The following is a 23528-nucleotide window of genomic DNA, read 5'->3' as shown; positions in this document are numbered from 1 at the left end:
CACTAACATCCTTCATTAATTAGCAACCATAGTAAAATTGCTGCATCTTCACAATGATATCCTCATGTTAATGTTTCATAGAATTAAAGAAAGTTTACAGCACAGTAGGAGACTATTTGGCCCATCTGGCCCATGCTAACTTTCTGCAAGAACAATTTAGTAAGTTTTGCTCCCCTGTCCTTTTCCTGTAGTCCCTTTGGATGATTATCCAATTTCCCTTTGGATGATTATCCAATTTCCTTTGGCATTATGTTTCAGATCCAAATCACTTCCTGCCTAAAAGAACTTCATCCTCATGTTGCCTTTGGTTCTTTTGCAAACACTTTATATCTGTGCCCTCTGGTTTTCAACCCTTCAGGCAATGGAAACAATTTCTCTTTATTTACCCTGGCTGGACCTCTCAAACATTCAATCAAATCTCCTTTCAATCTTCTTTAAGGAGAACAATCCCAGCTTCTCCAAACTATCCATGTAACTGAAGTCCCTCATCTCTGGAACCATTTTTGCAAATCTTTTCAGTACCCTCTCTAATGTCTTCACATCCTTCCCAGTGTGGTGCCTAGAACTGGTCACAATATCAGAAGCCTGACCAGTGATCTATAAAGGTTTATCTTGACTTCCTTGCTTTTGTACTCTAAGGTTTGTGGTTTGGTTTCTACTTTGAATACTATTTGGATCTCTCTTCAGGTAACTTATGGTCTGTTCTGGGTTGGTAAGGTTTCCCACAACTTATAAGTGACTTAAGTCTAACTCCAGTATGTTTCTTCAAAAACTCCTTTACTTACACTATAGTACATTCAAGGCTTCTAGGTAAGAGGATCTTCTTTTGTACAGACTATTCCAGCTTATCTTCTCAGTCTCTTGCACATGATTTGTGATGTCACTGTTACATCATGATACACATCACTATCTCATTACCATAACTATTACCCATTATTCTACACCCCAAGTATAATCTCTACTTTATTAATAATCTTAAAATATTTACATTACCACCATCACCTTGCAAAGTCTGAACTTCACAGATTTGCAGTGCCTTCACAGCTCTCCCTCATCTTGTTCTTGTCACTGCTGATCGAGGGTGACGTTCTTTAATCAGTTCGCTGACTGGATCTTTATTCTGCGAGATGATTGATGTAGGCTATGTTTCATCATTCCAGAACTTGTGATAATCAAACTCATTTGTTCTTGCAGCCTCTAATAATATTCGAGATTTTCTGTTTTGCCTGTACGTTCCAAATGGAGCTCTTTTCCCTATTTTGGCGAGCTTTTGAGTGCTGCTCGATGCCTCTAGAATTGATTTTTGCACAACGCCCAATGTTGCCCTCTCTGTGAACCTTCGAGGTTTGCAAATGGCTACAGAAGAGGCAGCGACTGCCCGTCTGGTGCTGACATCGCTACCAATTCTCAGTGCGCCTCTCACCAAGGTAAGTCTTCTGATTCTTCCTAGGAAGAAGTCTTCTTCCGATTTCTCTTGTGGGTGTTCTGTCGATGGCACCAAATTGCTGTTAGATTGGTATCACCACCGCTGCTACCATGGTTGTGGTCTGGTTTCCAATTTGAATACTATTTGGATCTCCGGGTAACTTGTGGCCTTTTATGGATTGGGAAGGTTTCCCAATACTTATGAGTGACTTAGGTCTAACCAGTAAGTTTCTTCAAAAACTCCTTTATTCACACTATAGTACATTCTAAGCTTATTGGTAAGTACATCCTCTCTCAGTCTCTTGCACATGACTGTTGATGTTACTGTAACATCATGCACATCACGATCTCATTACCGTAACTATTACCCATTATTCTACACTCTATGCCTTTACTTATAAAGCTCATGATTCCCTATGATTTTTTAACCATCTTCTCAAGCTGCCCTGTCACCTTCAACAATCTGTGCACATAAACCCCAGGTCTCTTTGCTCCTACACACCCTTTAGAATTATATCCTCCATTTGATATTGCCTCTCCTCGTGTGTCAGCCGTGACTCAGTTGGTGTCACATTTGTCTCTGAATCCCAAGGTTCTGATCAAGTCCCACTCCAGGGCGTGAACACAAAAATCAAGGCTGACACACCAGTGCAGTACTGAAGAAATGCTGCACTGTTTTTTTGGAAGAGATGTTAAACAGAAGTCCCATCTGCGGGTGAATGTAAAAGATCCCAGGGCACCATTTTGACAAAGAGCAGGGAAGATATCTCTGATGTCTGGCCAATATTTTCTTCTCAATCAACATCAGCAAAAGAACAGATTATCTGGTCATTTATCACATTGCTGTTTGTGGGTGTTTGTTGTGTGCAAAATGCATTTCCTACATTACAGCAGTGACACTTCAAAAAGTACTTAATTGGCTGTAACTTTGACGTCACTTTGAGACGTCTGGTGAGCGTGGAAAGTGCTATATAAATGCAAGTCATTCTTTTCTCCTCCTCATTCTTCCTACCAAAATGCATCTTTTCTTCCTTAAATTTCATCAGCAAATGTCCACGCATTCCACCATCCTGGCTATGCCCTCTTGAAATCCATCATTATCCTCCTTACAGTTCGCAATCCTTACAAGTTTTGTGTCATCTGCCAATTTTAAAATTGTGCCATGTACACCAAAATCTAAGTCATTAATATATGTCAAGAAAAGTGTGGTCCTAGAACCGACCCCTAGGGAACACCAAGGCTGCTTTTGTTACAAAAGAGAGTGAAATTATTAAGGGGTACCCATTTTGAAGTTACTATTTTTGATCATTTTCTAAGAAATGCAAAACAAATGTATTGAGTTAGCTCCTTTATATAGTCTTAATAACCATTGATGAATATGTTCATTGAAAAAATAAATTTGCATTTAACCACATGCAAATAAAATTCCTTACCAGTCAGTGTTGTTAATGGCAAAACTGAGTCATTATCAATGTCATCTGTTGATTGAATAAACCCATGATCCGATGAAGCGATAAGTGTTGTTTCTTCATCAATGCCCGCTTCAATGTTGGGAGAACCTAGAGCCTATGAATGGAAACATTTATTGAGAAATATATAAATTACATCCTGAATTCAATCACAAGCAGTATTGGGAAAATGGACAATGCAATATTTGGATTAAAAAAACGTAAACCTTCTAGGTGTGCAATACAACAGCAATAATGGAATATATGAGTATTATCACTGATGATCACGATTAAAAGTCACCAGATTAACCTTCTATTGGGTCACGTAGGATTCTCTCCTATTATTACTTTGCAAGATCTATATATGCACAATAATATTGCTACACCTTTATTTTTGATTAATTATAAAGTGAAATGCGAATTTCTTTTTCAGTGACAGCTCTTACCTCAGTTACATAAGCACCACTGAGATCAGATTGCACTTCAACATCTTGTCTGAGGTCTGATTCATCAATATTTACATCTGAACCCATCATATCCTCACTACTATCAGAGTTCAGATTTGATTGGGCAATTTCTGCTTCAGTAAGGTCTGTCTGACTTGTGTTTTGGTCTTCAGTTAACTTTGCCTGATCAATCTCACTGTAGGTTTCAGTCTCGAGAGATGTGGAGTTAATCTGATTCTCTGTCAAATCCGTGTGGTCGATTGCTGAATCAACTGTCAACTCAGCTTGGGTTATAGAAGAAGTGATGTCATCAGTGGCAACGGCATGGATGATGACACTCGGGTGTGTCATTTGTACACTGACATTTTCATTGGTACTGTGAAGAAGAGCCTCAGGCTGTGAAGAGATGTCAGAGTTGGCTGGGTCAACAAAACGTTTTCACCAATAATATTTTTAAAACTCCAAGTACTCAAATCATGAACTGTATCCTTTAAACAATCATATACTAAACTGAACTAATGCAATAGGTTCAGGAAATATTTTGATAAAAGGGATTTGTAAGGAGGCAAATAGAATCAAAAATACAAGTCTTTATAATTTGCTGCAAGCTTTTGAATTACAAATTATAATATATTGGACACCTTCCTTAATGTATGATCCTAGACCAGACCCCCAAATTTGGTTATGATCTGATTTGTTTACACGCGACAAAATTTGAAATCACAGTTATTCATTAAGAGAATAAAGCCACAAGATTCTATGGTTTTTAAACAAACAAAGGAATTTTTTTAACAATACAGAAGTCAGCACTTTAGCTCCATGGGGCCTCTTCACCTGCTCCCAACTAACTGTTCATTAACCGTCGTTCACTGACCCTTGAACTGATCAGTGTGACCTATTAAAATATCCCAACAGGGTCTCGCCCATGTCCCTAGGCAGAATCAAATGCGGGAACCATTGTAACATTCCGTGCCTTGAATGTTACAATCTCCAGTTAACCAACTGCCACTCTCCATTGGTGCTAACTTACAAGGACACAGAGACAAAGAAAAAATCCCAAAAATATAGATTTCATCACACGCCTTATTGTAGTAAAATAGTGTATCTCCTAACTCACCACGAGAAACAACAGATTTTGTTATGGCTAGTGTGTGTCCGACAACACACACGGTCTTGATGCAAAACAAAATTAAAATACTGAGTGTTTCTGAAACACTTAGAAACTGACAAACGTATTCCAATCTACAAGGTTCTCTCACCAAAATGCAATTACACTCTTGAGTGATCTCAAGTTGTGTTACTTACAAAATTAGACCTTGTGGCCTCAAACACATAAGATACCTTAAACACAGTTTGACCTCTGCAGTGCAGTATAGCATTTTAAAAGGTATTAGCATCGTGACTGGCTTTACCCATCTGAAATTGTCAGTGGTGGTAATTTTATCTTTAATTTGTCAGGCACGAAATAAGAAAAAGCAAATTGTAAATATTCGTTTTTTTTTTTCTGGTGTTGGATTTACTTCCTGCACCCTTTGCTTCATAGTTCAGGTCAATAGGTTGAGGCTACACAGGGAAAGATTCCAATGATCAGATGTGGAGGACATTCCTCTGTGTACCTCCCAGCACATTTAAATTTCAGCTGACTCTGGATAGGCAGGAGAAATAATTGCAGGAATATGGGGAAAGAGCAGAAAAGTGGAACTGACCAGACTGCTCTTCTAGAAGGGCTGGCACAGACTCAACGAGCCAAATGGCTTCCTTCTGTGCTGTACTTTTCTGTTCTATTCCATGTAGATCACATGGTATAATGTTCCCATCAATACAAAGCTATGCATCATCCACTTGCTCCATGAGCAATGCCACAGAAGATAAAATGATATGAATCCTGTGCAAAACCCTCATAATCTTGGTATCACACTTCTGATACAGATGTTAACCACCTTAAAATGATGGGCTGCTTTGAGCAACAGCCTGAAATTAACAAGCACCTTCCAAATCATCCTACAACGTTCCCTGACCAAGCAGCAATTAAATTCTGATTGACTTAATAATTTACTTGACAATGAAACTTTGTTCCCTAATAGGGACACAAATACACCTCAGCAGTGTAATTCTCTTACAAAACAACACATCAAAGTATGCTCCAAACCTCAGACTACTTGTGAGCAACATCAAAGGTGAACAGTTAGTAATTCACTAATTCATCAGCTCTGAAGAGTCATATGGACCTGAAACGTTAACTGTTTCTCTCTCCACAGATGCTGCCAGACCTGAGTTCTTCCAGCGTTTTCTGTTTTTATTTCAGATTCCCAGCATCTGCAGTATTTTGCTTTTATCTTAGTAATTCGTCAATAATGCACCTAACACTATAGCTCCTAGTTACTGGGAGACACTTCTTAAGGGAACCATTATACTATTGATACTGTTCCAAGGCTGTTGTCTACAAAGGGTAACCATCTCTGAGTTACACCATTGATTGTATATCATTCCATTGCCAGGGTACAGAGAGTGAAACCCATGCACACTACGGCAGGTTGCCTCATTGACATTTGAATGTCAGCTAAATATCATGATCAGAAAGCAGACTGTCCCATAACTATATGGTACAAAACAAGGTTGAATTTAGGCTGTGCTGTTGAGGCTAATAGCTTACAAATCCTAATCTGACCTAGGGACATTTTGTATTATCACCATGTACAGGTAAGAAATGTAAAATGTATCCTTCTTCATCAGCCCACTTGTTAGCTTGAAAGAATTACAGTAATAACTAATTTAAAATTACCAGTCTAGCTTGCAATGTAGCTCACTTATGCTTGCTAGAAGTCATATATATTCAAACGCAGGGACCTGTTCTCTGCAGGTGAAAGGAACCTTTCAGACATTGTGCCTTTGTTGAATTAAAAGCGTTAGGGGACCAATCAGAGTCAACATGCCGACCAATCAGATCCCTTTTCTCATGCTGTATAAATTGGTGGTCCCTTTGAAATTTGGTATTCTTGCATCTGTCCTGATAGATAAAATGCTTCGACAGCTGTTTCCAGCAATACTCAAGTTTTGTACTACCAAGAGACTATTAGGTTGAAAAAGAGAGAAATCCAGATCTCTTCTGGAAAATTAAAATAGCTCATGCTAAAACTGTACAAAGTTGCAATCATTGTCAAAGTTACATGACAACAATTATAATAATTACTTAGTATTAAGGTAAACTACATAATTATTCTGGTATTTGAGCTACAAGATCTGATTCTTAAACTCATACTTACTGAAAGAGTGTGCACAATAATCTGTTCTGGAGAAGATGGTGAGGTAAGGGTAACAGTTGGACTAGTTGTCAGTGTTATAGGAAGGCCTTGACTTGAGCTAGTCTGAATCAGGTAAGTTCCTGGTGTTCCTGTGGGTTGTAACCGGAAAGACTAGAAGGGGAAAAAAATCAACAAAGTGAGTTTTCACATAAGGTAAGAATTCAACACTAATTTTGGATAAATAAAAACGCATCTTTTAGACAAATATAATTTGCAATTACATAGAAATTAAGACAAGGAAACAGGCTGTTTGGCTCAACTAGTCTGCGTTAGCCAAACCTGAATTTTTCCCATTTCCATTTTAGAATCTGTATCTCCCCTTTGCATTAATGGCCAACATGTAGTTGACCTTCAAGGTTCTATCATTGCTGTATTAAAATCCCTGCTAGGAACAATGCAAGATAATTTTATAGTACTCCTGCATGAAATTCACTCCCCATTTAACAATTCCTGACACCCAGTAGGCATTTTGGCTAATATTAGGTGGTAACCCATGTTTGATAACTTTGTTTAAAATCTTTTTTAATACTTAAAACACTAGCTCCTTATGGCTACTGCTGTGGACTATTATTGGATGATCAATTTTTTTCAGTTCTTAATTTTTCCGTTTCCTCAAAGTGCTGAATCTTGCTGAAATGCAGTTCCATGGGCAAAGGAAAACCCTTGGCCAACTATGACCTTAAACCACAAGGGCGAGCAGAGACTTCAGTACACAAAGCATCTCACGAGCGAAACTGGTCTCCATCAGCAGTGTGGAATAGGCTCGCTGTGAATAGGTAGCTGATTTTTTTTCAGCGTATATGATCTTCCTTCCTTTGAACAGAATAGCAGCTCAAACTCTTGTTGAAGTCTCGTTTCCTAGCCTCAGTGTCTGCCTGTCCCAAATGCCTATGTGCTTCAGGTTCTTGGGGCTATCTTTCTCCCCCAGACTACATGTACCTATTTCTATCAAATCCTATTCATTCTCCCAAACCTTGAGCATTGAGCCTTAGTCCTAAGAGTATTGAGCCCTCACTAACCCATTGAAGAAGTTCCCAGATGAAACAGTAGCAAGTTTTTTGTGCACCAGCACTTCCACTTCAAATGGGGATTGCGTGTTGCCAAATCTATCAATGTGGCAAGGCAAGTTGCTAATGTTGTTAAAAAAACATACAAGTACTTGGCTTTGTAAATTAGGGGCATTGGATACAAACCAGGGAAGGATGTCATACCTTTACAAATCACTGGTTAGGCCTGAGCCGTACTCTGTACAAATCTGGGCACCGTGCCTTAGAAAGGATGTTAAGGCCTCAGAGAGGGTGCAGAGGAGGTTCACCAGGATGGTACCAGGGATGAGGATGTTCAGTTGTTATCCTTAGAGCATATTAGGTTAAGAGGAAGGCTAATAGGAAGTGGTTTTGATAGAGCAAGTAGGGAGAAACTGTTTCTTGTGGACAAATGGGCTGGTAACTAGAGGTTACAGATTAAAATAACTGGCAAAAGTGCTAGAGGGGAAATGAGGAGAGATTGTTTCACACAGAAGATTGGTAAGACCTGGAACACCAGAAAGGATGGTGGAAGCAGATTCCATAGCGACTTCCAGTAGACAATTGGACATGTACTTGAAGAGGATTAATTTTCAGGCTTATTGGGAAAAGGCTGGGGTGTGGGACTAAATTGGACAACTCATTCTGAGAGCTGGCAGTTGAGTGGAGTTTGTGCTGACTGTAATGTGAGCTGGTGGGGCAGCTAGAGACTCAGGTCTCAGATAGGCACTGAAGACTGTCAGGGACAAGAACCTTCCTCCAAATTATTGAAACAGAGGTCCAGAAAAGTCTCTGATAGAGCTCAGGTGATCACTGACACCTCCTCCACAACTGAGCTTTTTCTAATTCTTCATCCTCCTTCAGCTGCCAATTCTGTCCATCCCGGTTCTCTGAAGTTCTGTATTAATTTCTTTCCGGAGGTACAATTCTCCAGGCAGAGGTTGCTGTTCAAGACCTCACCCAAGAGGCAGTATCAATATACTATTTGACTCTGTGGCCATCACAGCGAAAAGTAATTGCTTCCTTGTTAATTGTATATTAACTGTTTAATTGTTTGCAGGTGGTGGGCATAAACAGACATTGGGTGGCATTTCATTCAGGGGCTGGCAAGCACCCATGTCACTCCTTTAGGGAAGACTGCCATGTTAAGTGCCAAGCAGGCACCAAAGTGGCCAGTGGCAGACCTTTCCTGGGACCAAGGGCCTGGGGGCAGAAAACCCACCCTGCGAGAGCTGCCAGCCACAGGCCTGCAGCACTCCATTTTGGGGAGGCGGTGGCCCAGTCACATTGTCAATGGACTAGTAATCCAGAGACCCAGGGTAATGCTCTGGTAACCCGGACTCAAATCCCACCACGTCAGATGGTGGAATTTGAATCCAATAAAAATCTCAAAGTAAGAGTCTAGCGAAGACCATGAAACCATTGTCAATTGTCGTAAAAACCCATCTGGTTCACTAATGTCCTATAGGGAAGGAAATTGGCCTACATGCGACTCCAGACCCACAGCAACGTGGTTGACTCTTAAATGCCCTCTGAAATGGCCTAGCAAGCTACTCAGTTGTATCAAACCGCTACCAAGTCTATAAGGAATGAAACTGGACGGACCAGTTGGCATCGACTTAGGCACTGGAAATGACAATGGCAAACTCAGCCCTGTCGACCTTGCAAAGTTCCACCAGCAACACAGACACAGCAGAGGTGGCAGCATAGTGGTATACAGTTAGGAGGGAGTTCCCTGGGAAGCCTCAACATCGACTCCAGACCTTTTGAAGTCTCATGGCATCAGGTTAAACAAGGGCAAGGAAACCTCCTGCTGATTACCACAAACCGTTAGCAATCAATCAGTGCTGCTCCATGTTGAACACCACTTGGAGGAAGCACTGAGGGTGGTGAGGGCGCAGAATGTACTCTGGGTGGGGGACTTGGTGTCCATCACCAAGACAGGCTCGGTAGCACCATTACTAACTGAGCTGGCCGAGTCCTAAAGGACATAGCTGCTAGACTGGGTCTGCAGCAAGTAGTGAGGGAACCAACAAGAGGGAAAAACATATGATGTTAAATGGGATAGGTTTCGAACAGATCTAGCAACTCAAGACTGGGCATCCATGACATGCTGTGGGGCATCAGCGGCAGCAGAATGGTACTCAACCACAATCTGTAACCTCATGGCTCTGCATATCCCCCACGCTACAATTACCACTAAGCCAGGAGATCAACCCTGGTTCAATGAAGAGTGCAGGATGGCATATCAGGAGCAGCACCAGGCATACCTAAAAATGAGGCATCAACCTGGTGAAGCTACACCTCAGGACTACTTGTGTGCCAAACGGCGTAAGCAGCAAATGATAGACAGAGCTAAGCTATTCCACAAGTAACGGATCAGATCTAAGCTCTGCAGTCCTGCTACATCCAGTTGTGAATGGTGGTGGACAATTAAATAACTCTCTGGAGGAGGAGGCTCCACAGATATCACCCATCAACGATGGGGTAGCCCAGCACATTAGTGCAAAAGAAAATGTTGAAGCATTTGCAACAATCTTCAGCCAGAAGTGCCAAGTGGATGATCCATCTCCTAGCTTCACAGTCTTCAGCCAATTCGATTCATTCCACTTGATACTGAAGAATAGCTGAAGGCAATGGATACTGCAAAGGGCATGGCAAAATTCCAGCAATAGTACTGAAGACTTTTGCTCCAGAACTTGCCTGCATCCCTAACCAAGTTGTTCCAGTACAGCTACAACACTGGCATCTACCGGGAAATGTGGAAAATTTCCAGGTATGATATACACAAATCCAACCTGGCCAATTACCACCCTATCAGTCTACTCTCAATCATCAGTAATGGAAGGGGTCATCAACAGTGCTATCAAGCAGCACTTGCTTAGCAATAACCTGCTCACTGATGCTCAGTTTGGGTTCCACCAGGATCTCTCAGCTCCTGACCTCATGACAGTCTTGGTTCAAACATGGACAAAAGAGCTGAACTCCAGAGGTGAAGTGATAGTGACTGCCCTTGACCTCAAGGCAGCATTTGACCAACTGTGGTATCAAGGAGCCCTAGCAAAACTGGAATCAGGGGGAAAACTCTCCACTGGTTGGAGTCATACCTAGCACAAAGGAAGATGGTTGTGGTTGTTGGAGGTCAATCATCTCAGTTCCAGGACATCACTGCAGAGTTCCTCAGGTAGTGTCCTAGACCCAACCATCTTTAGCTGCTTCATCAATGACTTTCCTCCCATCATAAGGTCGCTGCTAAATGCACAGAAGTGGGGACAGTCGCTGATGATTCTACAATGTTGAGCACCATTCGTGGCTCCTCAAATACTGAAGCAGTCCATATCTAAATGCAACAAGACCTGGACAATATTCAGGCTTGGGCTGACAAGTGGCAAGTAAGATTCGCAACATTGGCACCACACAAGTGCCAGGCAATGACCCATCTCCAACAAGAGAGAATCTAACCATCGCCCCTTGACATTCAATGGTATTACCATTGCTGAATCCCCCACTATCAACATCCTGGGGGGTTACAGAGACCAGAAACTGAACTGGACTAGCCAGATAAATACTGTGGCTACAAGAGCAGGTCAAAGGTTAGGAATCCTGCAGTAAGTAACTCATCTGCTGACCCCCCAAAACCTGTCCAACATCTACAAGGCACAAGTGTGATGGAATACTCTCCACTTGCCTGGATGAGTGCAGCTCCAACAACACTCAAGAAGCTTGACACCATCCAGGACAAAGCAGCCCGCTTGATTGGCACCCCATCCACAAATATTTACTCCCCCCACCACCGATGCACAGTAGCAGCAGTGTGTACCGTCTACAAGATGCACTGCAGGAACTCACCAAGGCTCCTTAAACAGCACCTTCCAAACCCATGACCATACCATCTAGGAGGACAAGGGCAGCACATGCACGGGAACATCATTACCTGGAAGTTCTGCTCCAAGCCACACACCATCCTGACTTGGAAATATATTGCCGTTCCTTCACCATCGCTGGGTCAAAATCCTGGAACTCCCTCCCTAACAGCACTGTCGGTGTACCTGCACCACATGGACTGCAGCGGTTCAGGAAGGCAGCTCACCACCACCTTCTCAAGGGCAGTTAGGGATGGGCAATAAATGCTGGCCCAGCCAGCAATGCCCACATCCCACGAATGAATAAAAAATAACTTGCAAGCAGCATCACCAGGAGCAGTGGCAGCTGCTGGCAATGCGCCCACCAGAGATCCCAGGAGCAGCAGGAACCCAGAGCACAGGTGAGTGAGGGTGGGATGGGGGCCATGGGAAAGGGGTGTGGCGGAGTGGGGAAATGGGGGACAGGTAGTTGGAAGAAAGAGTAGGGGGTGGCTCTCAGCAGACGGGTGCCTTGCTGATTAAGGTCCCTCAATCAGGCACTGAGGGGCCTGACAATGAGAGGAGCCCCATCCACAACAGGAGCCTGCAAGCAAACCCAACAGGATTTGCCTTTTGGGCTCCCCACACAACTGCCCTGCCTGTTGTTAGTTGAATATCAGTGGTGGCATGAGGCCATTAATTGCCCACATAAGGGCCTCAATTGGCATCGGGGTGGGACAGCCATCCACAAGCTTTCCCGACACAGACTTAATCGGGGCAGAGGCCGGAAAGCTGAAGGAGTCCCCATCCTGCACCCTCTAGCCCGATTAAATACTCTCCCTGCCTCCAAACGTACCTCGGGGGATGGCATTTAATCGGGCTAGAGGCCCACAGACTGAAACTATATTTGTTGAGTTAGGAGGTTTGTGCTTGTAATGTGTAACTCTGTAAATAAATGCTTACAAAGGTCTTAAAACTTCACCAACTGACTTTCTGGAACACCCAACATGCACTTCCAGCAAGGATAACAATTAGGCGCAAGGAGCCTGGCTGATTCTCTCTGCCCTAACCTCAGGTGCCATTTTAGTTAAGATCAACTATTTCTGACAGAGCAATTTTTAATCCAGCCACTTCACTTGCCATCTAATTTGTGAACCATAACTGTTTTATTTTTTGTTGGAAGTCTCCCATGAAACTATCTCTCATCCATTAGATTGGTTCTCGTTAAACGACCCTGGAAAAGTATAGAGGTCATTGTGACGTGACACTATAGGTGTAGTTCCTGTTGATTTGCTTTACTTACAGGTAGGAATTCGAACCTCTGTAGAGTCCCTGCATTCAGCGTTATTGTCTCACAATCTGTACTGCTCCCACAAGAATCACCTGATGCTGCATAAAAATTCATACTTAATTGAGCTATTGCAAACATATTGCATTCTCATACAAAAAAAGCTTCTCTAGGATACACTGTTGTACTATTTGAGAGCTGTAAAAGTGACTATTTGGACACTTTAAATCTTGTATCTGGTGGGCATGGCACTAAATGGATCTGGATGCCCTGGTACGTGAATCACAAATAGTTAGTATGCAGGTAAGCAAGTGATCAGGAAGGCAAATGGAATGTTGCCATTTATTGCAAGGGGAATAGAATATAAAAGTAGGGAAGTTTTACTGCAGCTGTACAGGGCTTTGGTGAGACCACACCTGGAATACTTTATCTAGTTTTGGTCTCCTTATTTGAAAAAAGATATTATTGCATTAGGAGCAGTTCAGAGAGATTCATTCGACTCATTCTTTGGATGAGGGGCTTATCTTATAAAGAAATGTTGGACAGGATGGGTCTATACCCACTGGAATTAAGAAAAATGAGAGAAAGGTCATCTTATTGAAACACATTAGATGCTGAAGGGACTTGATAGGGTAAATACCGGGAGGATGTTTCCACTTGTGGGGCAGACTAGAACTAGGTCACGCAGTTTAAGAATGAGAGGTCTCTGTTTTAAGACCGATTTTTTTCTCACAGAGGATGGTTAGTATGTGGAATGAGGCTGGGTCATTGAACTTATTCAAGGCAGAGTTGGACAGACTTTTGATCGACAAGAAAGTTAAAGATTATGGGAGGCAGACAGGAAAGTGGGGTTGAGATCACAGCCAGATGAGCCATAATCTTACTGAATGGCAGAGCAGGCACAAAGGGCTGAATGGTCTACTCCTGCTCCTAAGTCCTATGTGCCTAAAGCACGTGCCTCTAATTTTGTATTAATTTCAAAGAGGCCAGGAAACAGCTTGTGTGGGAAATGTGTGAGCGCTTAATAGCTGCTTGGAAATGACAAGTGTGTTGTTCCTCAGCACTAATATCTCTCAAAGTTCATGAACACTTAAGCATAAAGAGTGACAGCTTAGTACTGTAGGGCACTACAGACTGATGCTCCAGCTTGCGGTAATTGCCCAACACTCCAAGTTATTGATTGCAAAATTGTTGGACAGCACAGAGAGTTGGACTTTGTTTCTCTTACAACTTCTTAGTAGCTGGTTTTGGAGTTGCCCACACACAGAACCAAGAAGAAGCAAGTGAACTGTTCACCTGCAGAAAGAGATATTGGTGTACGGACGAAGGGAAGAAATAAAAAGGTAGCCTTAATTTGAAAAGAAAAGATAGCATATTTGCTAACAGTCAGGCTATTCAAGTGAGCACTTGTAATTTAAATTGTAGACTTTGTATTCCAGGAACTCACCATTCCATAGTGATCACTCATGTGATTTTCCAGAATTTACTGGATTCAGGAACGGTCCTGTCAGATTGGAACTTGGTAAACTTTATTTCACTTTTCAAGAAAGGAGGGAGAGAGAAAACAGGAAACTACAGGCCAGTTAGCCTAACATCAGTTGTTGGGAAAATACTGGAATCTATTATTAAGGAATTGTTAACAATGCACTTAGGATCGGGACAAGTCAACATGGTTTTATTAAAGGGAAATCCTATTTAACAAATTTATTGGAGATTTTTGAGGATGTAACTAGTAAGGTAGATAAAGGGGAACCAGTTGATGTAGTATACCTGGATTTCCAAAAGGCTTTCGATAAGATGCCATGAAAGCGATTAATAGGCAAGATAAGTGCACATGGGGGGTAAGTAATATATTGGCATGGATAGAAGATTAGTTAACAGACAAGAAACAGAGAGTGGGCATAAATGCAACTTTTTCAAGTTGGCAGGCAGTGAATAGTGGACTACCACAAGGGTCAGTGTCAGGGCCTCAGCTATTTACAATCTATATTAATAACTTAGATGAAGAGACAGAGTAATGTATCTAAATTTGCTGATGATACAAAGCTAGGCGGAAAGGTAAGCTGTGGGGAGGACACAGAGAGGCTACGAAGAGATATAGACAGGTTAAGTGAGTGGGCAACAAGATGGAAGATGGATTACAATGTAGGGAAGTGTTAAATTATTCATTTTGGTAGATGAGCTGAATATTTCTTAAAAGGTGAGCAACTTGTAAGTGTCAATTTTCAGAGAGACTTGAGTGTGCTTGAACAAGGAACGCAAAAATCTAATATACGGGTACAGCAAGCAATTAGGAAGACAAATGGTATGTTGGCCTTTACTGGAAAGGGATTGGAGTACAGGAATAAAGAAGTCCTTTCAGAGTTGTACAGGGTTTTGATAAAACTACATCTGGAGTTCTGTGGTCTCCACATTTAAAAGATATACTTGCATTGGAGGCGGTACAAGTGAAGGTTCACTAAATTGGTCCTGGGGATGAGGCAGTTGTCCTATGATGACAGGCTGCACAAATTCGATCTATTTTCTCTGGAGTTTAGAAGAGTGAGAGGCGATCTCATTGAAACATACAAGATTTTGAAGGGGCTTGAAAGGGTAGACTCTGATTGTTTCTGCTGGTTGGGGAATCTAAAACACGGGGGCACAGTCTCAGGATAAGGGACCAATCATTTAGGACTGAGATGAGGGGAAATTACTTCACTCAAAGGGTTGTGAATCTTTGGAGTTCTCTAGCCCAGAGGGCTGTGGATGCTCCATCGTTGAATACATTTAAGGCTGGAATGGATAGATTTTTGGTCTCTCAGGGAATCAAGGGATATGGGGAGTGGGCTGGAAACTGGAGTTGAAGCCCAAGATCAGCCACGGTCGTATTGAATGGTGGAGCAGGCTCGATGGGCCGTATGGTCTACTTCTGCTCCTATTGTGTTCTTATGACCGTTCGCGTATAACATCAAGTGTGAATATGAACTTATGACAGAAAAGGGCGGGAAGAAACAGTGAGCCTTGAAAAAAATGAGTTTCATGTTTTGGATCTGAACAACTGATTTTAAACCCATCTTTCCAGATGCTGATTGACTATATCCAGTACTTATTTTAAATTTCAGGCTTCAGCATCTGTTTCTGTTATGTGTTTATAATGTATACTCGTTATGCTACATTTGGGAAATAATTTTGCTATTAACTGATAGCAACACAATGTTATAAGCATAAACTGAAGAAGCATTGCTATATAACTGCTGTATTTTAAAGACGTACCAACATGAGTGATTTGCACAGGAATCTGCAGAGCGGCTACTGGACTGTTGGAGACACTGCTGTTTTCCTCCACTTGAGCTAACCGAACCCGCAGATGCTGGACAGAGGATGAATTTGAATTGTGTGAACTTGATCCAGTTTGACATTCAGATAATTGGTGCACTGGGACATGTGGTTGCTTTAGGCTCTCTACCAATTGTCTCAAACTCTCTACCAATTCTGCCATTGAAAAACAAAGGGGGAAAAGAAAAGTACCAGTAGAACTGGAGCACTGGCAATAATAATTTCATTATACAAATGAAAATGTGGATTATGTGTTCTGCAAATTCAGATTGTCATTACCAATATAAGTATCTATAAATTGATTAAGTTGACCGGTATCTGAAATATATAAAACACTGTCGTATAAAATGTATAAAACGCTGGTTAGGCCAAAGCTAGAGTATTGTGTGCAGTTCTGGAATCCTCATTATAGGAAGGATATGATTGCACTAGAGAGAGTGCAGAGAAGATTTACCAGGATGTTGCCTGGGCTGGAGAGCTTTAGTTATGAGGAGAGATTGGATAGACTGGGGTTATTTTCCCTGGAGCAGAGGAGATTGAGGGGGAACATGATTGAGGTGTATAAAATTATGAGGGGCATAGATAGGGTAGACAGGAAGGAACTTATTCCCTTGATGGAGGGATTAATAACCAGGGGGCATAGATTTAAGGTAAGGGGCAGGAGGTTTAGAGGGAATGTGAGGAAGAATTTTTTCACCCAAAGGGTGGTGGGAATCTGGAACTCACTCACTGAAAGGGTGGTAGAGGCCAAAACCCTCATAACATTTAAGAAGTATTTGGATGTGCACTTGTGATGCCATGGCATACAAGGCTATGGGTCTAGTGCTGGAAAATGGGATTAGAATAGTTAGGTACTTATTTGACTGGTGCAGACTCAATGGGCCAAAGGGCCTTTTTCTGTGATGTAGACCTCTATCACTCTATATATGATACTAAGTCAAAAGTTAAAAGTTATTTAATGGAGCAACAAAAACATTTATTCATTCATGGGATGTGGGCATCGCTGACTAGGCCAGCATTTCTTGCCCATCCCTAATTGCCCTTGTGAAGGTGGTGGTGAGCTGCTTTCTTGAACCACTGCAGTCCATGTGGTGTAGGTACACCCACAGTGCTGTTAGGAAGGGAGTTCCAGGATTTTGACCCAGTGACAGTGAAGAAACGGCAACATATTTCCAAGTCAGGATGTTGAGTGGCTTGGAGGGGAACTTCCAGGTGGTGATGTTCCCATTTACTGTTGTCCATTCTTCTAGATCAGGCTTGTCCAACCCGCAGACATGGGCTGAAGCCCCTCCGTGTGGCCCCAGGAATGATTGTTAAAAAACTGTAAGAGAGCTCAGTGCGTTTGAAGGTTTCTTCAGGGGCCTGCTCCTCCAATCACAGCCTGTTTCTCTCCCATGTTTGACGCTTCCATGTTAGGCTCACTATTGAGCCTATCAGCACCAAATATGGGAGAGAAACAGGCTGTGATTGGAGGAGCAGTGTACACTGGCAACTGGGAGCATTTGAAGATAGAGAGAGACACTTTGGATTGCACGTTCACCATGCTTTCCCGTGGTTGCCTGTGTCTGACCCAGCTGTGGTCGCTATCTCCCAGCTGTGGCTGTTTTCCTCCGGCTGCCAGTGCTCTGGCCCGGCTGCTTACCCTGGGACTCCCCGTGACCAATTTAGGATCCCCCTGCATACCCCAGCTCTCGGCCCTCCCCTCGGCGGGCATACGAGTTTGGGCGCCGCTGGGACCCTGGCCTCTCTCCACCTCTCATCGCACTCACCCCAGCCAGAAGCTGATTTCGTGATGAATGGCGAGTGAGTGTGCGGATGAGTAAGTGAGAGTGAATGTGCAGGTGAGTGTGCGCGGGTGAGCAAACATGAAGGCTGGTGAGTGAGCGAATGAGAGGGCAGGCGGGCGGGCGGGCGAGCGAGCGAGAGGGTGGGCGGGCGAGAGGGTGGGCGGGCACAAGGAGGCCGAGCACAAGGGCAGGCAGGCGTGAGGGCAGGTGAGGGCTGATGTGTGAGTGAGGGTAAGTGAGTGAGATTGAGGATGAGTGAGGGTGAGGGTGGGTGAGTGTGTGTGTGCGCACGTGAGAGTGGGTGATGCATGTGTGACAGAGTGTGAGTACGCCCGAGTGTGCATATGCGTGTGTGGGTGGGGGGTTGGGGTGATAGGGAGGGGAGAGTGTGTGTCTGGCTCACTCCCAGTCGCATGGTTCTCATTCACCCTCACCCCCACACAGCAACAGGCACTCTCACATTGGGTGAGGATGAGTGAGTGAGTGAGCATCGTGAGACTCGGAGCTAGCTGGACAAACATACTCTCACCCTTTCACACTCGAATGGTTGTCTTTATTTATTACTCGTTGTTTAATTATCAAGCTATTGTTGTGTTTTTTTTGCTCAGCAAGTTGTTTCTAATCAGATGTCAGCTTTTAAAAAAAAAAATTCATGTTTAATGTTGCACCAAACCTCATCTTTCTGAAATCTGCTCATTGCTACCCCCTCCAACCCAAGCATGAGAAAAATTGAAATGTGAGCCCCAGTGAGAAAAAGGTTGGACAAGCCTGTTCTAGATGGTAGTGATCATGGGTTTGGAAGGAGCTGTTGAAGGAGCCTTGGTGAATTTCTGCAGTGCATCTTGTAGATGGTATACGCTGCTGCTACTGTGCGTCGGTGGTGGAGGGAGTGAATGTTGGTGGATGGGGTGCCAGTCAAGCGGCTGCTTTGTCCTGGATTTTGTCAAGCTTCTCGAATGTTGTAGGAGCTGCACTCATCCAGGCATGATGGTCTCTTAATTATACAGATAAATGGTCAATTTTTCTGGGAGAAATTTAATAAGATTTGAAGACAAAACGTGGACAAGTTTTGTACTCCCTGCTTCTGACTGAAAAGCAGGAAATAAGAAGAAATGTACCATATAACATAGACATGGCTTAATCTTCATCACTAATTGAAAACTATAAAACCTTCCAAAATAAAGGATTTAAATAAGAATACACGTTGACCTGTTACAGAACTGAATAAGTTAAGCATATGAAATCTGTGTTTAATCGAATATGACTATTGTTAGTTAGAAATCAGGAGAACCTGGCATCCAAAAAATAACTTTTAGCAACTGCAGCCTGCGTCATAAAACTTCTTTTGCTGTTATTTGCAGCTAACATCCTGAAATGATTTGTTTTTGCAAAACATGTAATACGTTGTGAAGCTGATCAGAGTGGTATTTGGGGATATTATTGTACCTGCAAACGTCAAGTCTTTATGGTTCGTAACCTGCCGTTTGATGGTCCACCATTTACTTCTCAGCCACTGGGGAGAGCGGACACTACTCCAACCTTCCGCCATGATGTCCCAGTTAATTTCACTTTCATCCTCTGCATTGAGTTCTGCGATTCTACACCAAATAATTTAAATATCACATTATTAGGATACAACTATTTATAAAGATTCAGAATGTTGGCAAATCTGAGCCGTACTTGAGGGCTCCACAGAATTCACCAACTATATCATTTTTATTAGTCTGAGGCTGGGATTTTCTAGCCCTGTTGGGGCAGGGCCCACGCCGGAAATTCGTCAGCCTAACCAAAAGTCCACTGACTTTCAGCGGGTCCAGACAAGCCCAGCAATTGGTAGGGTTGGAAAATCCCACCTTTGGTTCCTGTAATTGACAGACTTTTAAAAATCATCTTAATCTTCTTCCAATTTTAAGCCTGTAGCATCCTGCACTGTATAACATGCTCAGCTATCAGCCAACACCAAGCGCCACCGATTAAGCAAAATCATTAGCTTTGTTTGACTGGGCTAATTTGCTGGTCGTCAGTCACACTCCTGGACAGTGACTTTAATGGTAAAGGCAATTGATTGGACAATAGAATCTTTTAAATATTGATAATCAATTGGTTAGTTCCTTGTAATTTCTTTAGTAATTATTTTTAAATCATTTTGAATCATCTGCGGGGAGGCGATGGCATAGAGGTATTGTCGCTGCACTAGTAATCCAGAGACCCAGGGTAATGCTCTGGGGACCCGACGTCGAATCCCGCATGGCAGATGGTGGAATTTGAATTCAGTAAAAATCTGGAATTAAAAGTCTAATGATGACCATGGAACCATTGTCGATTGTTGTAAAAACCCATCTGGTTCACTAATGTCCTTTAGGGAAGGAAATCTGCCGTCCTTACCTGGTCTGGGCTACATGTGACTCCAGACCCACGGCAATGTGGTTGACTCTTGAATGGCCTAGCAAGACACTCAGTTGTTACAAACCACTACGAAGTCACAAAAAAGAATGCCACATGACCTAGGCACCAGAAACGACAACGGCAATCCCAGTCCTGTCGACCCTGCAAAGTCCTCCTTACTATCATCTGGGGACCAGTGCCAGAATTGGGAGAGCTGTCTCACAGACTAGTCAAGCAACATAGTCATACTCATGGAATCATATCTTATAGATAACGTCGCAGACACCACCATCACCATCCCTGGGTATGTCCTGTCCCACCGGCAGGACAGGCCCAACAGAGGTGGCTGCATAATGCCTGCCACAGATGCATCTGTCCATGACAGTATCGGTAGGAGTGACCACCACACAGTCATTGTGGAGACAACGTCCCGCCTTCGCATTGAGAATATCCTCCATCGAGTTGTGTGGCACTATCACTGCGCTAAATGGGATAAATTTCGAACCGATCTAGCAACTCAAGACTGGGCATCCATGAGTTGCTGTGGGCCATCATCAGCTGCAGAATTGTACTCGAACACAATCTGTAACCTCATGGCCTGGCATATACCCTACTCTACCATTACTATCAAGCCAGGGGATCAACTCTGGTTGCAGGAGGGTATGCCAGGAGCAGCACCAGGCATATCTAAAAATGAGGTGTCAACCTGGTGAAGCTACAACACAGGACTACTTGCGTGCCAAATAGCATAAGCAGCAAATGATAGACAGGGCAAAGCGATCCCGCAACCACCAGATCAGATCTAAGCTCTGCAGTTCTGCCACATCCAGTCGTGAATGGTGGTGGACAATTAAACAGCTCATTGGATGAGGAATCTCCACAAATATCCATCCCCATCCTGAATGATAGAGGAGCCCAGCACATCAGTGCTAAAGATAAGGCTGAAGCATTTGCAACAATCTTCAGCCAGAAGTGTCGAGTGGATGATCCATCTTGGCCTCCTCCAGAGGTCCCCAGCATCACAGATGCCAGTTTTCAGCCAATTCGATTCACTCCATGTGATATCAAAAAACAGCTGAAGGCACTGGATACTGCAAAGGCTATGGGCCCTGACAATATTCCGGCAATAGTACTGAAGACTTGCTGCGCCTTAGCTAAGCTGTTCCAGTACAGCTACAATATTGGCATCTACCCAGCTATCTGGAAAATTGCCCAGGTATGTCCTGTACACAAAAATCAGGACAAATCCAACCTAGCCAATTACTGCCACATCAGTCCACTCTCAATCATCAGTAAAGTAATGGAAGGGGTCATCAACAGTGCTATCAAGCGGCATTTGCTTAGCAATAACCTGCTCACTGATGCCCAGATTGGGTTCTGCCAGGGCCACTTAGCTCCTGACCTCATTACAGCCTTGGTTCAAACATGGACAAAAGAGCTGAACTCCAGAGGTGAGGTGGGAGTGACTGCCCTTGACATCAATGCAGCACTTGACAGAGTGTGGCATCAAGGAGCCCTAGCAAAACTGGAGTCAATGAGAATTAGGGGGAAAACTCTCCGCTGGTTGGGGTCATACCTAGCACAAAGGAAGATGGTTGTGGTTGTTGGAGGTCAATCATCTCAGCTCCAGGACATCACTGTAGGAGCTCCTCAGGGTAATGTATTCGGCCCAACCATCTTCAGCTGCTTCATCAGTGACCTTCCTTCCATCATAAGGTTAGAAGTGGGGATGTTCACTGATGTTCAGCACCATTCCTCAGATACTGAAGCAGTCCATGTCCAAATGCAGCAAGACTTGGACCATATCCAGGCTTGGGCTGAGGAGTGGCAAGTAACATTTGCGCCATACAAGTGTCAGGCGATGATTATCTCCAACAAGAGAGAATCCAACCATCGCCCCTTGATGTTCAATGGCATTACCATCGCTGATTCCCCCACTATCAACATCCTGGGGGGGTTACCATTGACCAGAAACTGAACTGGACTAGCCATATAAATACAAGAGCAAGTCAGAGGCAGGGAATTCTGTGGTGAGTAAATCACCCCTTGACTCCCCAAAGCCTGTCCACCATCTACAAGCACAAGTCAGGTGTGTGATGGAATACTCCCCACTTGCCTGGATGAGTGCAGCTCCCACAACACTCAAGAAGCTTGACACCATCCAGGACAAAGCAGCCCTGCTGGGGTTGGCACCACATCAACAAACATTCACTTCCTTCACCACCAACGCAAAGTAGCAGCAGTGTGTACCATCTAAAAGATGCAGTGCAGGAATTCACCAAGTCGCCTTCGACAGCACCTTCTAAACCCATGAGCACTACGATCTAGAAGGACAGTAGATAAATGAGATCACCACCACCTGGAAGTTCCCCTCCAAGCCACTCACCAACCTGACTTGGAAATATATCGCCATTCCTTCACTGTCGCTGGGTCAAAATCCTGGAGTTCCCTTCCAAACAGCACTGTGGGTGTACCTACACCACATGGACTGCAGCGGTTCAAGAAGGCAGCTCACCACCACCTTCTCAAGGGCAACTAGGGATGGGCAATAAATGCTGGACCAGCCAGCGAAGCCCACATCCCGTGAATGAATTTTAAAAAATTTCTTTAAACAACTTTGTTCTATTTCACCTGTGGTATGGCATCAATGCACTAATCCATCGTAACATTTAGATTATAAGTCACTAAATTTTCCCTTGTAAGAATAAAACTTCACTTCATAACTCAGAAAATTAAAATACACCCTTAATACCTGGTTTCAAATGTGTCCAAGCAGTGTAATTTGTCCAAGTGTTCCTTGGAACTAAGGAATGGAAGTTTAGATACTAAAAGTCTTGGTTTGATAAAATAATGCTACAGCAGCTATTAGTTATGAGGAGAGTTTGAATAGATTGGGGTTATTTTCCCTGGTGCAGAGGAGATTGAGGGGGGACATGATTGAGGTGTATAAAATTATGAGGGGCATAGATAGGGTAGACAGGAAGGAACTTTTCCCCTTGGTGGATGGATCAATAACCAGGGGGCATAGATTTAAAGTAAAGGGCAGGAGGTTTAGAAGGGACGTGAGGAAGAATTTTTTCACCCAGAGGGTGGTGGGAATCTGGAACTCACTGCCTGAAAGGGTGGTAGAGGCAGAAACCCTCATAACATTTAAGAAGTATTTGGATGTGCACTTGCGATGCCATGGCACATAAGGCTATGGGCCTAGTGCTGGAAAATGGGATCAGAATAGTTAGGTACTTGTTTGACTGGTGCAGACTCGATG

General features: G+C 43.3%; 1 protein-coding gene across 3 annotated transcripts in view; it reads right to left on the bottom strand.

Moving 5' to 3' along the window:
- Positions 1-23528, bottom strand: part of dmtf1 (cyclin D binding myb-like transcription factor 1) — a 59130-nt gene that overhangs the window by 3202 nt on the left and 32400 nt on the right. For 2 of the 3 annotated variants that reach the window (XR_013578088.1, XM_078552923.1), the window contains exons 11-16: positions 19325-19476; positions 16029-16247; positions 12792-12877; positions 6583-6732; positions 3320-3715; positions 2859-2991 (exon numbers count right to left, since the gene is read on the bottom strand). Coding sequence is in view for 2 of the 3 variants with exons in the window: in XM_078552923.1 (XP_078409049.1) it covers positions 2859-2991; positions 3320-3715; positions 6583-6732; positions 12792-12877; positions 16029-16247; positions 19325-19476 (1136 nt within the window). In the remaining variant the exon portion in view is untranslated. The remainder of the gene's footprint in view (positions 1-2858; positions 2992-3319; positions 3716-6582; positions 6733-12791; positions 12878-16028; positions 16248-19324; positions 19477-23528) is intronic. The other variant, XM_078552924.1, reaches the window with a different exon arrangement.

Source organism: Cetorhinus maximus, chromosome 12, assembly GCF_964194155.1.
Source record: "Cetorhinus maximus chromosome 12, sCetMax3.hap1.1, whole genome shotgun sequence".
NCBI lineage: Eukaryota > Metazoa > Chordata > Chondrichthyes > Lamniformes > Cetorhinidae > Cetorhinus > Cetorhinus maximus.
Note: the sequence above shows the minus strand (reverse complement) of the source record. Positions and strands in the feature narration are given on the sequence as shown.